This window comes from Arachis hypogaea, chromosome 19 (genome assembly GCF_003086295.3).
Source record: "Arachis hypogaea cultivar Tifrunner chromosome 19, arahy.Tifrunner.gnm2.J5K5, whole genome shotgun sequence".
Lineage (NCBI taxonomy): Eukaryota > Viridiplantae > Streptophyta > Magnoliopsida > Fabales > Fabaceae > Arachis > Arachis hypogaea.
Genome location: NC_092054.1, coordinates 155746575 through 155759478, shown reverse-complemented (window position 1 = coordinate 155759478; position 12904 = coordinate 155746575). Strand labels below are relative to the sequence as shown.

Genomic DNA, 12904 nt, shown 5'->3' with positions numbered 1-12904 from the left:
AGACATCATGAACACTTATTTATATATATATTTGTAATTTTGTATTCGAAAAAGTATGGTGAGCCAATGGAATATTTATACAATGCGTACAATAGAGATTTAGAGAGTATTAGAGATATAACCAGTGTTACTTTTTCTCATCAGCGTAAGCTTTTGAAATGAGTGGTATCATGACATGATATTAGAGTTTTAGATCCGAAAGGTGGACTCTTTTGTATTTGTACACTAAAATCGGCTACTAAAATTAATCATCAATATATTTGTATAATATATATACATACATGTGTGATTTTATTTATTTTTAAAATATATTTGTATTCTAATATGTATTTTATATTAGTGACTAATTTTAATGACTAATTTTAAAGTACGCATAGCATAATCCTAAGGATTAGGATAGGTGCAACTTCAGGATCTAATATTTGGGCATGGCAGCATGCATGCAAATTGCAATTGCTTTCCGAATTATTTGTATCATAATAATTATTTGCTTCATCAGGGTGTGGCTATACATATTGGATAGAGACATGGGCTTCACGGTGCCTCCTTGGATTCATCAATACTTTGGTCTTACGTTAAAAAATAAATAATTAAATACGAGATCACAAAATTACCCCCAGTCAGAATGAAGAGGAAGAAAAACGAAATTAAAATTGTTGTGATTTCAAAAGGAACGAGCATGTATTTTGTAAGCTGATGATGTCTCCAAGTCACCAATCTCAACTGATCATGTCATAGAAGAAGAAGAATTAAAAAAGGTGGCATGAGCATTATGGAGAGTTTATTTACGTACGTAATATATTTATGTGTGTGCCTGTGACGTGCCATATATGATTTGGGTTCAGGAATAAAATTAGCCGAGTTTTGATGAGTTGAATTAGATTGTTGCTTCGGCAATGTTTATTAGTTGATCAAGCTATCCAGTAAGCTTTCTGATTGGCCGTCTTAACGCAAACTTCCAAATTCATGAAAAGAGGGAAAGCAATTGCCACATACTCATATAATATAAACATCCATGCTTTATTATTTGTACTTTTCAAACCTAATAATAATTATTAGGTTACTACTGATCATTAAAGCATCTAATTATTTCACTACATTTGCATATATATACATGGGGTGTATTTTTATTATAAGTCTAGTTTATATATTAATTATTTGTATATTATCGGTTTCAGGATTAAACACATGGTTTGAAGACAGGCTTACTTATAAATTTATACAAAATATGTGTATGTATGGATGCATTCATAAGGTATATGAATTAAAATAAAATATTTTGACGAAATGATTGCTGATGTTACTCAGGTTAATGTGTTTTGATGAGTTGGAATGATAAACTAACGAAGGGATGGGTCCAATGAAGTGAGTACTAGACTACATACCATATTATATTAAATAATGTGTAGGTGTATGTGTGTAGTAATAAAATACTAGGTTGGTCGTAGATAGAAGATGGTGGTATGTGGGAAGGGCATTGGTTGAGAGAAGGAGTTGGATAGTTGAAAGAGATCGAGAAGAAGAGACCACTGTTTTCAAGGTGCGTCATACCTAACTCGTATAATGTTTGATGATGTGAACAGTGCCTCGTACGTAGCCAAGTGTGTGAATTGCTGAAAACAGAATCATACATGCTTCGTTCTGATCCCAACCCAATCATTTCATCCTAGACTTCCTATCTGTGCCATACTCCCCTCACATGCACCACCGCTTCAAAGCTCTATATATTTCTACCAATTTAAAATAAAATAAGCACAGAAAAAAAGATTTTTCTAAAATGAAGATAATTGATGGGAGATAGATGAGATGAGAAATAATAATTGTCAAGTTAAAAAAGAAATGAAGTGAGATTGGAAGCAAGTGGGTCCTTGGCTTGCGAGTCATTTTGGGTGGTGTTCCCATATTTTCACACACTCTTCTCCTTGCATTGGGACATCCGCAAACAGCAACTCTCTCTCTCTCTCTCTTCACTGTGCACTTTTCTTTCTGAATTTCCCTACCAATATTCATTTGTTTTTCACTTTTGCCAAAACCTTGTCTTGTATATAAATACATCACCACACAACTCATGCAACTCCGTCTCTTCATTTTAATTTCACAAATCTACCACCACCACACCGGCCCCTTTTTCTTCTTTGAAAACCCTAAAGCTAGCCAGCTCCCATGGAGAACCAACTTGACTCACAACCACCACCACAACCCGCGCGCTTAAAGCTATTTGGCTTCAGCGTCCATGAAGACTCCACCATGGAGGAAGAATTACTACTCATGCATGAAGACGTAGCAGATTCAACAACGAAACCATCACCTTCTTCCACCTCCCCCTCTAGGTCGCCGGATTCCGCCGGAGGCGCTGCAGGAGCCAGCGGCGGTTTTGCGTCCTCCTCTTCCGGGGAGCGGAAATACGAGTGTCAGTACTGTTGCAGAGAGTTCGCAAATTCACAAGCACTTGGTGGACACCAAAACGCGCACAAGAAAGAGCGTCAACAGCTCAAGCGAGCACAGTTACAAGCCACGCGAAACGCCGCCGCCGTTTCCTTCGTCAGAAACCCCATCATCTCCGCCTTCGCACCACCGCCGCACCTGCTTGCTCCGCCGGGGTCCATGGTGATGCCGGCGCCGCCTCCCTCGTGGGTGTACATGCCGCCGCGTGCAGCTCCTCCTCCGTTCCACGTGTCAGTATCTCACGGGTGCGTGTTCCCATCGGCGAACAGCAGTAATAATAGTAGCAACTACAGTTACGGTAACGGTAACGGTAACAGTAACAGTAACGGTAATTGTAGCATTAAAAATGGGGGTGTAGGGTTCCCCTATGGTGGCGGTGTAGGGGAACCGTCAAGTGCATTGTCAACGATGATGGGGTCGCAGATGCAAGTGCAGGTACAGGCCCGGGCCCACCATGGCAGGATGGACGGGTCCTCTTTGAGTAGGTTCTCCAAAGGAGATGGTGGGCCCAGTTTTGATGATTCATTGGGCTTGGACTTGCACCTTAGCCTTGCACCAGCTGCGCCGTAACTGTTAGCCGTTTCTAGCTTCAGCCTTCATGCGCCACTTAATTATTATTATTTTGTTATTATCATCATCTGCTTCAAATCTTGTACATTTTCACATATTTATTTTTTCTTTTTCTTAAAAAAAAAAAGGTTAAACTTGGAATCAAATGATTTGATTATTTAGATAGCTTAGTACAAATTGCGACAATTGGCCAACTGCTCATTGACCACATATATTTGCTTTCAAAATTTGTATCCTATTTATTTCAATTTTCTCTGGGGATTTAATTTTCATCTAGATAGGTAAAAAGGATATATATGATAAGACTAAGAATAAAGAAAACCATTTAATTAATGAAACTACGAAAAGCGGGAGCTGCATTGATTTCATGGGGTACATTGTGGTCCATTTTTTATAGCCTTTACCTGCCCCCAAAAATAAATAAATTAAATCCTAATTAGTTTGTCCACCTTATTTATATCCTTATACATACACTAATAATTAAATTAATGTGTAGATCACGACTTGAACATTTTGGAAGTGGGAAGCTGACTCAATCTATCGTATATATATAAATATGATGGATTGTATTTGTACCCAATTACTTTGAAAACTTGGACCATGTGTTTTTTATTATTGATGAAGCTGGCTAAGAGCCAAAAAAGAAATTAAAAGGGGTAAAATAAATTGAAAGTGAGTATTTAGAAAGCAACAAGGTTTAGATGAGACAAGTAGGGCACAGAAAGTACTGTGTGAATGTGAAAAACTTTCAGATTTCAGATACATATCTGCCGAAATTTTATGCAGAATAGTCAAATAGTACAAAAGCTGTGTTCTCATCATGCTGAACTAGTCGTTAGTCTTTGAAAGCAGTGTACTTATTATTACTTAGTAGTAGTAGTAGTTGAGATGAAATAAATTTCAAAACAAGAACAAAATTAAAGAAAAAGCAATACCATTCCATGTTTCCGACAAATGGATGCTTATCACTGAGATCATACCACGTTATTATTTTTACCTTCATCCTTGTTTCTTGTCTTTCAGATCAGAGACGCTCGTGAGAGTAACATTACTGTCAGAATCACGTGATCACAATTTAGAACCCTTGTTTATATATGTCAATTATTGACCAATGCATTTCAGTTTCAGTTAAAAAACATAATAGCTTAAAATTGTTGCTGTACCAATAATGGTTAATCTGCTTTAATTTTTCGACACTGTTAAATATTTAACCATGCAATAGGAGATCGAGAATCCAGACGAAGATTGATCTATTATTGATTCTTTTGTTTCCCTATAATTAAGTCTCTAGGGCTCTCAAAGGTTGTGAAATAAATAATGAAATACAATAATATCTTCTATACTCTAAAAGGTGCAACTAACCCTTCGAATTTGGGTTGGTGCCTTATTTTCTTCTTCGATAAGAGTTAATAAAATGCGGGACCAATCAAATGTACACTCCTGTCTGTTACTGCAATTTCGGAATGTTAAGTTTCATAGATAGGGTGAGCCAATTAAATATCTAATTAAGGCTTGTGTTAACTTAAACACCATAATTAATATCTACTTCGTACTTAGGTTGCTGTCCAAACACGAGGAAAGGAATTGAAGTAAGCTGATAAGAGAGGAATTTGTTGAGAAAATAATAGCCATGAATTGCTTCTCACTATGAATTGAAGAGACTTCAGGGTAAGACAAAATCTTACGTATGTTCATGGACAACTTAACCATCTGAACTTTATTATTGTTTAACAAATTTAATTGAGTCTAGGCTAATTAAACATGCATGCACGTCTCTAAATAATGTAGTGACATCTTGATTTGTTTAACAAGTAGTACAAAATGTCATGGATTATTAATTCAATTCCTCATAAGATGACATTATTGGGAGACAGATTATGAAAATTTTATAATAAAATCATACCTTTTTTTTATTCAGCTAACTTTCATTATTTAATAGTACGCATTTTTTTTCACTCACATGGGCGGTTTAAGGTTTTAATCCTTTTGGTATTGTGAATAATCTATGGGAAATTAAAATAGGATGGAAATTCAGGTGAAGTCGACTTCACGTAAAGTTGATACCTGAGAGTCGTTAGATGATTTGACTGATTTGACTAAATTTTCATCTAACGGCTCTCAGGTATCAACTTCACGTGAAGTCGACTTCACCTGAGCTTTTACCTTAAAATAGCCACTTTTGTTTCACATCGAGAACTTTTTGCAACTAGTAAGTGCATTTGAATAATTTAACATGAAATAGTAGCTAGTAATATATATTTTTCAAGTTTAAAATTTTCAAGTCTCTAAAACGTCATGTATTGTTGACAGGTGGTATATTCTCAAAATTCTTCATCTTTGTTTTTTTGCATTACTTAAAGTGAGGTTCTGAACGAAATTGGGGTAGATATTTTAATGGAATTAATTTAAGATAACATATCCAATAAGGTCGGTGCTTTTACAATCTAATTAAGCATGTCCAAAACCCAAAAAAAGAAGATTCGGTGCGTGGATGATGTTAATCTCTGTCTAGCTTAACCACAAGCTTAATTATAATTAGTTTATATCATAGTTGGAAACAGGTGGAGTAGTTTGGTTTACACAAGGGAGCTAGGTTGAGGTTATGAATATATATATATAATTAATGAATGAATAATAGTTGAGACTTTATAATGGAGTTAGATTCTTTCGGTTTTACCTTTGCCTGCTTGAAGAGTTTTTGGTAGTCTTGGTTTGATTATTACTAGGAAAACAAGAATCATGCATGGTTCATATGGTTTAGATTTTAGAAGCAGCATGATTGTATATATTTGAAAACTTGCACTCACAATTAAAAAAGCTAGTTCCTTTTTTAGACTTTTTGACTTATATATACTAATTATTAATTAGTGGGAAAAATCTAACTCAATTCCATCTAATTTCCAACCCATTTAATTTTTCTCGTGGAATATTATTAGCTGTGAATCGGACCCTACGTACTATATGATGGATTGAACTCTCTTTCACATGATTTACGCACGAAATAACTCGTCCACTACTAATGAAGCTTTCTAGTTAAGTTTAACCTGTAAAAGGAAAAAAGGAACCCAAGAAAAAAAAAACAAACAAGTAAAAACCAAAGTAAGTTGAACCATCTTTTCGTTTCTTATTAGTCACTATAATCCAATTAGAGACATGATTAAGTTTTTGACATCTTTAATAAGAAGCAAGTTAATTAATTAAGCCTTCCGCAAGCATGTCGGGACCATGGGAGTTTTTCTCATAATAAGGGGAAATTAAACTAAAAATAATTTTTTCCACATTGTGATTGGCTTGAGCTTAATGGACAAGTTAGTACTTAATTATTAATTAATTATTAATATATATTGAGATAGATACGCCATCACATTCAGTGTTATTAGACATCTTACCCAATCACAAACGAAACCATGGGCTCTTTGTGTTTAGCACATAGTGAGACTTTTTCACAAATTAAACTACCCTTTTAAAGTCTTTTGTCTTTAATTTGCGTAATATATATAGATTTCTACCATTGGTCAATTATATTATATGCAAGAGTTGGAAGCTGACTAAGATTATGATTTAAAATCTCTCTTTTTCCCCACAGATATGGAGCTTGATTGGCTGCCCTATGTTAGCGCAATGGATGTTTTTTGTTTGGAGGCAGCTAATAATTAATTAAGATGGTTATATATATATTATTAATTTTAATATATTTATACAGCTGGATTAAACCACATGGAGAATTATTATTATACAAATTACATAGTGCTATATATACACCTTTTGACATTTATATAATACTATGCAAGTTGTTCACCACAAGAGTAATAATGCATGGAATTAAGTCTTGGTTATGTTTCAAAACACATTAGTCATGATCATTTCTGTGGAACCTTTTTCTCCTTTTTGGTATATGGTGCCAAAAAGTAGATATTAATAATTAATTAAGTGTTATGAGTTATATATGACCGAAAAAAATTATTTTAACGAGGGAAAAATAAAAGGAAAATTAAAGTATTACACGTATAATAAGGGATAAAATTAGTGACTTCCTCTCAATCTTTACTATATCACGTGAACTATATATGAAATTTATTATCAACATAAATAGTAGGGAGGAAAAAGGAATCCAACGCTCTTTTCTTTACTTTTCTCTTTTTTGTCTGGTAACCCTGATAGATCTCTTGATTTTTTCAAAATTCATGAGTGTTTGTTATTCAGAATTTTTTTTTCCTGAAAAAAAAAATATATTTCCTCTTAAACTTCCAATTATGGTGAAATGTATACGAGAATCTATACAATATAACAAATTAACTTTTTTTTTTTTACTTTATCAAATACTAAAAAAGAAAAAAATGTTAAAAAATTAATAAAATTTATTGTATATTATTAAATTATTAAACTATAAAAATTAAATTAATAACTAAAAATATTAATTAAAAATAATAAATTTTGAGGCTGATTTTTTTTAATATGAAAAAAATATTGGTATTTTTATTAAAATTGAATTATTTGATGTAATTACAGGTAAGGAAATTTTGCAGGTAACAACATCCTAGCCAACACGTGCGGAACGTGTTAGACATGTGGCAGCATCTTGACCAATACGTGAGAGGCGTGTTAAAACACGTGGGTACGTGAATGACTTCCATAATACTATAATACACTTCAAATGTCAATATTCAACTAAAACACAATTTCTATTTCGATATCAAAAATAATTTCTGAAATTTTGACCATAGTTAATTTTTTTTCTTAAACTAATTTAGAAGAATGTGAACACAAGAGTTTGGCAATGATATAAATTCCATTTTGGATGACACGTGTAATACAGGCTATAGCTAGCTAGAGTCTATATCTAAAGTCTAAAGGTTTAATTTTCTTAAATTAGGTAGTGGTCCATTTGGAAGTGATGTGTTAGTTGGTTATATGTTATTTCCTAGAAACTTTAATAAATTTGTTGCCTCCTGAATATTGAGCTAGGAAGCCGTCACCCCAATTAAGAAAACTTTATTCTCCATTCCTTCTGAGCCTATAAACTCTAGGCATTATTGTCTGTTAAAAGATTTAATGATTTATTCAATTTCTTTCAAGCCTATAAAAATCATTCAGCCTTGAAAGTTGAAACCATTTGAGTCTTCTAATAATAGTAGTTCATTGACAAGACTGATTTTCCTGAGACATATATATATATATATATATATATATATATATATAGTCGCATTAATTACAAAAACGTAATTGAAGCTTCAAGATGGGAAAAATAAAAAATGGCAATGAGGAATTCTGTGTATGTAGCAATTGAAAAAGAAAGGAGGACAAAAGAACAGTGATTTCTAAAGTGTTATTGATGGGTGTGGGGTCCTACCTAACCTAGCTGCTATTGTTTACACAATTTTCTGCACTAACTTGACCTTCCATTTCACATTATTTGAAATCGATAACCCCACACAAAGCCAGCCAAAAATACACGAGTTGTACAAAAGATGAAAATAGAATGCACAAGTACAACTAACTAGTTCAAATATTTCTCAGTATTACAGCTGGAAGGATCATGACTTAGTTAAATATAAAATAATAATTATATAGTATATGTATGTCTAACTAATTAGATTTCTCGTTTTATTTCAATGGTGACTTAATTTATTGTAAAACCTTTTAAAATTTGTGTACAATGAATGATAATACTTTACTATCATTTGACTTAAATATTAGAGTATGTTGCAGTTATTTATCTTTTTTTTTATTAATGTCAAAAAAACTTTTTAAAAAAATAATTAACAAGAGTTAAGATAACGTTTGTTTAGTGTCTATATATCCATTAGAGACATAGATAGAACGGTATATGTCTATTATTTATTTAATAAGACACAAATATTTTATGAATATATTGACACACAAGTGCATTTTTTCACTCTTTTCTCTTTTTTTTTTTATTAAATTCTAATTTTGACCTTATAGTAACCCTAACCCTAATCCCTTTTACTCTTTCTCATTTTTTTTTGAAAGATCTCTTTTGTGTCGTTAGGGCTGGCAATTCATATCCTACCCGTGGGTACTCAATTTGGTCCAATCCATTCGGATAGGGTAGGCTACCCGACCCACTACGGGTAGGATAGGGTACGGTCCGGGTATGCCTGCGGGTAGGGTAAAGTACGGGTTTAGGGTGTACTCTACCCTACGCTACCCTACCCGCACCTCATATATAACACATATTTTATAAAAATTAGGTATATAGTGAAGGAAGTGAGAGTTGAACCCACAACCTACCTTATGTAATGACTTACAATAAGTGAATAACTACTAAAACTAGTTAGTTAATTTAGTAATTTAGAGCATTAGTTTTTTTATTTTTTATGTTATTAATATGTATAAAATTCGAAACGATTAAATTTTATATTTACTTTGAAAAAATTTGATATTTCTGCAGGTAGGGTATGGTTTAGAATTTTAGAGTGCGGGTAGGGTTATGGCTGAGAGATTCTCAACCCGCGATTAGGGTAAGGTAGAGTTTTAATAAAATTTTCAACCCGCGGGTAGGGTTAGGGTCAACCTTACCCATTGCCAAGCCTAGGTGTCGCTAGCTTTTAAATATATTTTTTTTCCTCTCCTTTGAATTTGTCTTTTTTCCATGTAAATATTTTTTTTACCTCCAGATTTATTTTTTGTTGTGTCTCTTCCATCTGGATTTTTTGTTTTTTTTTGTTTTAATTGTATGCTTATTTATTTATTTATTTAAAATTTTAATTAATATTTGTTAAATCCAATGATGTTTTATTTGATTGAATTTATTGATTAGTTTAAGAGTTATAAATAGTGGTAGAAAATAAGTAGCAACAGTGGTGGTGGTAGTAATTTTTTTATGATAAAAATAATACTGAGGACAATATTGACATTTATAATTTAAAGCTAACTAGCAGTGAGTAAATTACAAGCAACTAGAAATTAAAGACCATTTTATTTTGTTTGTTGGAAATAATAACTTGTTACTTTTATTAGATTTGAAGTCTTATACATACAGTCACTGTTGAATTTATAACCAAACATGTGTGTGCTTGTCGACTTGTCTTGTACCTTTAACAAAGTTAGATGGTCATGTTTCATAGCGTGCATATTATAGATATTACATTTATTTCTTCGCCATCAAAGGAAAAGCAGGGATCCATTAATTAAAACTTAATTAAGAGAAGCTCCTTCAAATAAATCCCTTAGCTTAATCAATGAAGATGCAGCAGCCTACAACAATGTTACCATTTTAAGACTGATTTAGGAAGCAGCATAATGAAGATGCAAGGTATAAATTCAGAACTACAAATGTGTGTCACATCATCACATAGTTTACAGATATATTATTCATATGGATATATAAGAACCTACTGTATAAGGGGGCAAAAATTTGCTTAGATTAAAGAATAGTATATGTTGAGCTTTAATTTCTAAGGCATAGATTCTTATCTTAAGGCACTTTGTTTTTGTCAAATCAGCTCTCTCCTTTCTCCTCAAAAGAGACTTCATCAGTTCCTATTCTAGTCTCCAGATTCCATAGCTAAGTAACTGGATTATGCTTCCATAACCGGCTATCTTATTTTCACTAATGTCACAGAATATGTGACACAATGTGCTGCACTTATATCTGTCTCCCTTTGAGTGTTGTGAATGAGTATCATACAACAAGTTATAACCAAGTGCCATAGAATATATATGTTTTCTTTTTTAATTCGACAGATCAAGGATTAATCTGCTACAGATCTGTACTTCATTTAAAGGTTCGCGTTTGGCCAATAAATTATTATATCGGCAAGACAAAATTCAAATTTCGAAGAACTTACTTAAACAAATTCCGCGACCAATTCAAGTTGGTTAACATACATACGCATCTTATTATTAAGATTTTATCTAATTCATTTTTAAAGAACTTTAACCGATTGTTCTTGAAGTTAAAACCACTAAAAGAGGAGGAATTTGTCTAGTCCTCACTACACCACATCCGACAAATAGCAGTAGTTATGTACAAGATTAGCAGCGGTTTTTAACCGCTGCCAAACGAATAGCAGCGGTTGATAAATCCGCTAAAAGATAGCGTGCGACTAAACCTTTAAATTCGCTACAAAAACTGCTGGCAGATTCTATTTAGCAACGGTTGAAAAAAACCGTCGCTATCTGCCAGTTTTCTTGTGCCTCTAGCAATGATGAATGTTAATAATTAGTTACTATGAGTAGATTTATTGATAAAAGTGATAAAGGTGGAGATATTTGTAAGGGGTGACATGGATGCATGCCTGAGAGGAAGTAGACAGCAGATACTGTTTGCACAATTTGCCTTTTGGAATTCCTACGGTTCCAAAAGCTCGAGTGGTCAAGTTGGAGACAAACGTTTGCGGTGCACATAACAGAGACATAGTTCATAGCAAAAAAGTGGTTTGAGGTCTCTGTTTGTAGGTTCCTCATCTTGTACTTGTTATTGCACTATATTTTCCTATGGAGAAAAGATTATAAAATGGGACCCAAAGAAGATTTTTCTCTGTAAAGAGACTTAAATTGATTGAGTGAGTACTACGTTGACACCATTTCTATATATGCAACGTTGCAACTTATCTTACAGGACCACTAACATCGTACCTTAAACAGTTACATATCTGGCTCCCTTTATTTTTCTTTTAATATTTTTTTTACAATAATATTTTCGTACATCATTTTTATCATGGATTTTTTATATAAATAAATAAATTAAATATTTTATTTATCAATATATATAATTTAAAGAGTATTTACGTTTTAAATTGTATTATATATTTTGTGTATAGTGTAAACAAGATAAGTAAAATCTTAATTAACTAGATCTTGTTTGCAAACGAGATATAAAAAATTCATAAAAAGATATATTTATTCGTTTATTGTCCAACTGTCCAAATGAAATATGCTTATATCTATATATAAACGTGAAATGTATATTGTTACAATGAAAAAAATAGTGTTTATGGTATGAATTGATTTAAAAAATAAAATTGGTATAATTTATTATGATTTAAATTATATCTATCTAATTTTATTTTTCAATTTAGTCAAATTTATTTTAAACCATTGTTATATATCGATTTGAACGAAAAAATAAACGATGATTGTATATCAATTTTAAGATTTGAATGTTAGATTTATTAAGAAATTTAGACGAGTTTAAATTTCAGAATCGGTTAAGATTTATTTTTTATTTATCATAATTAATTTAAAATTTGTTTGAGTTTGATAATTAATTTTTTTTATTTATTATATTTTATCCATGAGAATAAATTTGACTTCGATCATTTTTATATCAATCCCGTTACGTTACCAACAGTATTTCTGCCAACTTCTGCCAACTCTTATTTATGACTGTGTTTAATAAAAGTGTCTTTGCGAATGTGTCTAATAAAAATGTCTTTTTTATAGCTGTGTTTAATGGAAGTATCTTTATAAATGTATTTTCTAGATGTGTCTTCTTATACATGTGTTTAAAATATAATAATTAATTATTGTTGGCAATAAGTTCGCAGATAGTATATTGGTATCCAATATTTTTCCTTTTTATATTATAGAACCCTGATTAAATAAATAGTTGAACAATTTAGTGGTGTATATAGAAAATTTTTTATTAGGTATTATTTAAAATCTTATCTGTGCCACTTGTGGAGATCCTTCATGGCTTTTGTGTGAGGAAATTAATAAAATTGAGGTATGGAGTCCTTTTGGAAGAACAATATATAATGTTTTGTGGCTTTTTTTGAAGCTAAGAAAAAATATGTGGTGGGTGTCCCCACTAGAGCATTTTTCTTTGTGACCTATATATATGCTTTTTGAAGGGTTATAGCTTCTCACTGCAATTCTTTTTAAGAAAAATTAAAGGGGACAAGTTGAACGGTTTTTGTGGGTT

General features: G+C 32.1%; 1 protein-coding gene across 1 annotated transcript; it reads left to right on the top strand.

Moving 5' to 3' along the window:
• Nucleotides 1–1756: 1756 nt before the first annotated feature.
• Nucleotides 1757–3280, top strand: LOC112777074 (zinc finger protein GIS3). Its single transcript, XM_025821357.3, has one exon. It carries the CDS (start codon nucleotides 2164–2166, stop codon nucleotides 3013–3015), a length of 852 nt encoding a protein of 283 aa, XP_025677142.1. The 5' UTR covers nucleotides 1757–2163; the 3' UTR covers nucleotides 3016–3280.
• The last annotated feature ends 9624 nt before the right edge of the window (nucleotides 3281–12904 follow it).

Coding starts and splice junctions, on each gene's coding strand:
- LOC112777074 (XM_025821357.3), top strand. CDS start 2,164: ATGGAGAACCAACTTGACTCACAACCACCACCACAACCCGCGCGCTTA.